General features: G+C 49.1%; 1 protein-coding gene across 1 annotated transcript; it reads left to right on the top strand.

The window, feature by feature from the left end:
* Positions 1–3,213: 3,213 nt before the first annotated feature.
* EAH_00016010 (hypothetical protein, conserved) lies at positions 3,214–5,708 on the top strand (the record flags this gene model as incomplete). Its single annotated transcript, XM_013394021.1, has 7 exons — positions 3,214–3,354; positions 3,502–3,604; positions 3,728–3,840; positions 3,983–4,100; positions 4,189–4,794; positions 4,907–5,218; positions 5,314–5,708. 7 exons carry the CDS (start codon positions 3,214–3,216, stop codon positions 5,706–5,708), a joined length of 1,788 nt encoding a protein of 595 aa, XP_013249475.1.
* Between the last annotated feature and the right edge of the window lie 1,347 nt (positions 5,709–7,055).

Genomic DNA, 7,055 nt, shown 5'->3' with positions numbered 1-7,055 from the left:
TTTATATTCCAACGGTGCATGCCCACTGTCTTCCAGCGGCCGTGGCCTACACAGAAACACCGTTGTCTGACCCGGTGTCGACCTTCGTTATTGGAAGCCAGCCTTGTGCAGCTGCAACTGCAAAATTCCATGCGCCATTTGCAGCTGCTCGGGAATGCATGAAGGAAGTACAGTCCACTTCAGCCTCTGCTCGAGTTCATGCGCAGGCCATTACTTCGCTGTTCTGGAAGTTCTACGGTCTTCCGAATACTCTCACTGCAGGAAAAAATCTAAGTTTGGTGGCAAGAGAGCCAGGCAAGAAACTAGAGCAAACGGCATTCGGCATTTATTTTTCTGCGAGGGACGCTCAGGAAGGCGTGCAACCGAAGTCACCCGCCACTCACGTAGTAGGAATTTTTCCTCTTCGTTTCCGGGTGAGCGTGTTGGCCTATATTATAGAATCACCCCCACCGTGAAAGTGCCATCATTCATTTGATGTTACATTTCCATAAGACTTCGAGCCCTCCTCACGCCAAGTCAGCAACTGCTTTGCGACGAGGAGCAGCGGGAGGCGACTCGCATTCGATGCATGTGCCAAGGCGCAGGTGTCTCAGGAAACGAAGCCATTACTCAAAATGGCCAGGAAAGTGGTAGTTCGAGTGGGCGCCTGTGGACTGCGTGCGCGAAAGAATCCCTTAGGAGCATAGAAGTGCCTTGGCGTCCCTTAAAATCGCAGGAAGGAACACCGCAACTTCAATTTGTGCTGCATCCAACAGCATAAAACAGCATGAATTTAAGTGAACACCACACCTTAAATTTGTGCTGCATACAGCAGCATACCGCCACCACCGACGGAGGAAGGTGGTGCACGTTGCTGGAACAAAATGCGGCATTCAATGACCATAGTTTTACCAGCTACTCTGGTTGCCACAAGATACTCGCAACCAGAGTAGCTGGTAAAGCTAGGGCCTGGCGCGCTAGATGCTTCGAAGAGGAGGGTCTTGGTTTCAGTTGTACGAAGCTTCCTCCTTTGGGAACGAGACTTTCTTTTCACTTTCCATGTGACTGCAATCTCCTAAAACGTTCTTTCACCTCCTCTCTGTGCCTCTCGTTACTTGTCGCACCCTCACAGTATCTTAGATGAGCGCCGAGCACTAAAGAAGAAAGAAGATCGATTTCTGAGTGACTTAATTTCCCTTCATTTCAACTCTACTCCTATCGGCATGCTCCATACGTTCTTTCATCCTTTCCATAGCCTTCTCCACGAGAACGCTTGAGTCTGGAGTCTTAGCAGCAGCGTTTAGCCCCTATAGACGTGGGGTGTAGTGGCCGCTGATGTTGGCTTCTACCTAATCTTTGCAGAGATACAACCTCCCTTTTTCGCTTCTGTCTCCATCCCCTCCCAGTTTAATTTACCTGCGCGCAAATATCTGTGGTTCTCCTCGAAGCAAATTGTCCCCACTGGCCTTTTACAGCTCGCGCCCTTCCTGAACTCTCTCCCTGCAGATCGCTTAAAAGCAGGGAGCGCATTGACCTCTCAAAGCTGCTGCGGTTTCCTTGAACTACTTTGAGAGATTAATACGTTCCGCTGGGTAACCAAGCTACTTTTCTCCAACAATTGACTTTTCAATCCAGCGGTGTCGAGATTGGCTTGAAATGGAGTGTAAATAGCTGCGGATAACTTAGTGGAGTTCAGCGAACAGCAGCCGCACATTGCTGTCTTGGACATGCCAGATCGACGAATTTGGAGCGGATTTTGTTATTCCACGAAACCCATTCAAGAATAAAATCCGCAGGCGCAGATTCAGGAAACATTCTCCTGACGATGCTGTTCCGATAGGCTGTAGATCTACAACCTATGGGTTAAACTAACAACGGGAGCCAAGCTGCTAACTCACAGCTATATTGTGTTAGGTTGCTGCTTGAAGAGAACGGCCTAGGTCTTCTTGGTGCCCGAAGCTACTGCCCCGTCTCCCTAATGCCGCTTCATTATATCCTGTAAAATACCAGCATCAACAGTAGGCTGCTTCTTGAACCTATGACACTGTCCTTTCAACTCAATTATGTTTGGCAAACTTCAATGAAATGCGCCGAATTCTTCGACCTGGCTGCTCAGTTACAGCAGCATACACCTGCAGTCCGTTGAACTCCTTTGACTTCTCCTCTGTTCCTTATTTATGATGCCAACGATAAATTTCAAGCTCTCTATGGTAGCCTCTTAGCAAACCTTGCACCCAACGGCGTACTATATGCTCCGCTGGAGTCGTACACATGAGCTACAGGCAGGCTGGCAAGTTGCCTTCGATTTAAGTTTACCCCCTTCTTGAAATCGTTAATACCTCTGTAAGGACGATGCACACCTAGGTAACAAGCTGCTTGAATGAGCGTTGTGGGCCACAGCAAAAGGTGCGTTCAGTGCAACCTGCTGTAAATTTGTTAAACGAGGGAGAGAAAGGGCTGCAACACTCGTCTAGCGTATTAACTAACTTCTCTCGAACTGCTCATCAGGTAGAAGAATACGCGCGTCTGGGTACTCTCGTGTCTGCAACATGTGAGCAAGCAGTAATTTCCCAAAATCGTTGAAAGCACAATACCACCCTACTGTGCAGTAAGCAACTCTTTAACCAACCTAGTCAAGAACTAATTAGCCAGTCCAGCCACTGCACCTACCAAAAAACCCAATGGAATACAAGAGGCCCCTAACAGAGGGCTCATTTATACTGCGATTTATATCACATTTTCCCATTTGGGGAGTTGAGCTCTCAATCAATCCAGAGCACAGAGCATGGATTGCCGTCTTCGATACATCTCCACGTACTGCGCTGTGGATAACGGCTTAGTGCATTGAGCAAACGAAACGGACGGGCAATTTTTAATGACTTAACCCTTTTGTGGTGTATGCTAGATGGGGTGCATCCACTGCAATTTCCCAAACAAGCCACAGCTACTATTCAACGGCGGCTTCCGCGACTATGAAATACTTTGCAACGCTGTAACACAGAAAATCCATCTACTCCTAAAATATCTAAGTGCCAGTTGTCTACTACTCACAGCTCACACACCGCTTCTACGACCGTCGACTCAGTGGTCGAAGGCCCACCAAGAGGGGAAGTACCGCGCAGAGTCAGTGCAATTCTCTGCAAATGAGTAGCATATTTCATCAGAATTGGAAATAAAAGCTGTCGCTCTTCCTATCCACCTGGAGCGGCGCTGATTTGTTGCGTTTGCGTGTCCATGTGCATCCGGCCAGACCGGGTGGACCAGCCACCGGGGGACGATACGATTTTCCCGCGAAAGCAAGTCTTTCTTAACAGCAACAATAAAGATGAAATAAGAATGCTGAATTGCGCTTTAAGACGGAACATCGCTGGGGAGGTGTGCATGGCATGTAGTTAGTGTAAACAGATGTTTCGTGGAGGGTTGGAAGTTTCATCGCTGGACACCTCGAATCATCACTGCCGAGATAAAAACATCACTTGGCAGTTGGTATTGGGCTGTCTCATGCGAATTTCTGTGCTGCAGACCACAAGCGACAGCATGTGGATGTTAAGGGCAGTCAAGTTCCTGCTTCTGGCAGTGGCAACAGCACTGGTGGTCCTTTCCATAAACGGCAGGGCTGTACAAAGTAAGCTTTAGACAGAATAACTCATGATTCCTCCAGCCAAGTTGCCAAACGACCAAACTTCCCTTTTTTGTTGGTTGTCTACTACTAGATGAATCTGCATTTTTGCACTGCCGTTCTTCTCAGGCACGTCGCAAACCTGGTTTCGGCAAAAGCTACTTCGGGTAAGCTGGAGCGGCTTGGATGCTTTCCCGAAGTTGAGTTTTAACTCAGCCAATACATGCCTTAAACTAATTGAGGTGTGTGCCTGCGTGCAGTTTGGCGACAGGATGAAGTGGATGAAACAGCCTCCGGTAAGGTCACAATGCAGAAACATATTAAGGCCAAGCGAGCAATAATGACTATTCGTTTCAAATTCCTGTATACGTACGTACTGTGCAGTCAACTCCTCTGACCGATATTCCTAAGGTGAGCAGCCTTTCGGACCTCATTACCCGTCTGGACGTAGCAGGCTTCAAGGGTCGCCGGACAGAAGCGGACTTGTTACACGTTTTTCAAAGTGAGTGACCGTTCACAAGCTGCAGCGTTCATTTACGGGGAAAATGGTGCGCAAGTATCTTGGTGCGCTATCTGGATTGTGTTGCTAGGCGTGATGAAGTGCTTCAGAAGCTTTTCGCCACCGCCGGGCCTTGTACTTGACTTCGCGCCGAATGTAACCAATCCCGATGATCTGATTAGAGGCTTTTTCATTTTTGTCCCACCAGGGCAGTTGATCCATGGCCCCGTTGTGGATCGAGCCTCCCAAACCAGCTTTGCTGAAATGACTGCTGATGAAGATGCACAGCCAAATACTGAGCATGTGCCGCCAGCGGGAGACGAGACAGAAGATTCAAGACCCCTTAGGACAGTGCAGTTCGCTAGTAGTCCAAGACATATTCTTGCACGTATCGTAGTGGAAGTCCTTTCACACTTGAGGGGCCCAACATGCCTGCAAGCAGCAAAACGGCTGGATGGAGTCTCTCGCTTTCTTTTGCGTAACAACTCCAAAGCTGCTTTGATGGAGCCACTCCTGGTCTTTTCCCTCATTCAGGGAAATGCCGCATCTGCTGCCAAATTCTACGATTTCCAGAGCTCACCTGAGGTTGCTGGTGCAGATCAGCTACAGCTTCGGGAGACGCCCCAAACTGCTGCAAGCAGTTCACTAGAGGCTGGCGTATACGACCCTATCCAGGTGGTCACTTTCTTTGACGTTGGTACGAAGGCGAGCACAGCTAAAGTGTCTTCTCTAGTCGCAGATTCTTTACTTCGTCCATACAGAAGCAATGGCGTACTGACTCCAATGTGTTGTCTGCATATTTTTTTCAGCGAAATCCGGCTATACAAATGCAGTTAAGAGGTTCGAAAGGTATCTAAGCAAACCCGCTGACGAAAGGGTTGTAGGCGCAATGCTCTTCGGCAACTCTCTTGCAAACCCCAGCACGCATAAGAAAATTACGGACACCGGCAGAGCTGTTGGCTTTAGCGAGGAAACTTTGCAAAGCATGGTCACCTACATCGGCCACCAGGCCATTGATATAGGAGACGCAGCTTCGATCCTCTTGCCGAATGCACCTAGAGTTTCTGCCTTCCTTCGCGGCGTTAGCTTCTACGCATTTGAGAGTGTCTTCAAGCAGAATGGTGAGCTCACTGTGTACCTGTGCGCTGGGTAAACCAGTTTGAACCCAGCATAACGTTCGTAAAGCAAGCCTACACATTCTCTGACTGCGGCGCAGGGGAATACGTCATGCCGGGACTGCCGTGTGGTGGTAACCTAACTGGCAGGATGGTGGAGACTTTGACAGGGAAGAGCCTTGGCAAAAAATACTTTGTGTACAAATATACACAGCCGCTCCAGGGCAGTTCAGTTCTTCCGGACGGAGTGTGGATGCCAGACTCAGAATCTCAAGTGGCGCGGTATCTAACAGAGAACCAGCAGCTGCAGGGGGATTACTTGCTCCAATACCTGCCACGCGTCTGCGTACGCGATTCTCTGTTCCGAAGATGCTCGAAGAAGCCTCCCTCAAATACAAAGACTAACGAACAGTTGTTATGCCTCTTCATCAGTACCCATCAGGGCTTCTTCTTCGAAGTCGACGGTGGGGCTCAGCCATTGCTGTTTTGCGAATAGCTTTGACGCTTTCATTCGTGCCTTAGCTAAGGTTATTTGTCAAGGTCAATGCGTTGTATGGATTTGCAGGAGGGGGGGTCAACGCCTTGCGCAAGAGCATGCAGAGAGGGCATTTCTCCGGCGGAGCAGTTTCAACGAAGCGCAGTGTGCTTGTTCGAAGCGCGCAAGCAATCAGCAAATTCTTCTTCAACGGGACATCTGCCTCGTTCTTGCTGGGTGCTGGTATTGGAGCTCTGTGTACAGCTTCAGGTTTGGCAGCACTTTTGGGCGGTACACTGTGCGCTGTCGGTGCAATGGGGACTACCACATTTTTCCGTAGTTTGTTCGCGACCACACCATTTTGGAAAAAGCCTACTATACCGATTAGCCTCGGCGCTTTCCTAGCAAGTGAATTCGAGCGAAACCTCAACTCTATTCCTGTTATGTTTGGGGTTCCTCGGATCCAACACCCGCCCGCAACAGGCATGGAAGAAACCAAATTGTCTGCCTAGGCGATTCTTTAACACACCACAGACATAATTTTTTTCTGAATCTTTTGATCAAATGGGCTTCTTGTTGGCCTATCTCACGGCTACTACGCGCACGGCATATGGAATGGCCTGGTGGACAGTGTGCTTAACGAAATGCAAGCAGAGGAAGCAGGACCACATGAGTTCTTGGCAAGCGAAAGTTGCGGTTGTCACCATTCCACTACGCGGGCTAGAATTAGCATCGCCTACACTGCACAGTAACTATAGGGCTTCAGGGTGTTTGGGGTTCCTCGGATCCAACACCCGCCCGCAACAGGCATGGAAGAAACCAAATTGTCTGCCTAGGCAATTCTTTAACACACCACAGACAATTTTTTTCTGAATCTTTTGATCAAATGGGCTTCTTGTTGGCCTATCTCACGGCTACTACTTGCACGCAATACTAATGCCGTGCGCATGGGTAGCAGGACCATACGAGCTTTTGGCGAGTAAAAACGGCGATTTATTACCACTTTAGTACATGCTTCAGAATTCACACCACTTAGTATGAGCAGTCGCTGTGGGATTTCAGGGGCAACTTTGCGGGATTGATCTCGTACATGTTGGACTGAGCTGCAGCGGAGCCGCTGACCCCCTCGGAACAGTTGAAGGGATGGCGGAGTCTAGAAACACCGCAAGTAAATTTCAAAATCTAGTGCCGTGGCCGCCAAACGCCAGCGTCCTGCCTGGACATGCAACCACGTGCTAGCGAATGTTCGAAAATTTGCGGGTTTGTACAACTTGACGTGGACTTCGCACGGCATGCGTCGAGCCCCCAGCGCCGGAGATAATCGCTAGATGCACTTCAAAAAGGCAGTTGCTCACTAGATAATTCCAT

The sequence above is a fragment of the Eimeria acervulina genome, genomic scaffold (assembly GCF_000499425.1).
Source record: "Eimeria acervulina Houghton genomic scaffold, Eah_scaff99, whole genome shotgun sequence".
In the NCBI taxonomy this organism is placed as follows: domain Eukaryota; phylum Apicomplexa; class Conoidasida; order Eucoccidiorida; family Eimeriidae; genus Eimeria; species Eimeria acervulina.
Note: the sequence above shows the minus strand (reverse complement) of the source record. Positions and strands in the feature narration are given on the sequence as shown.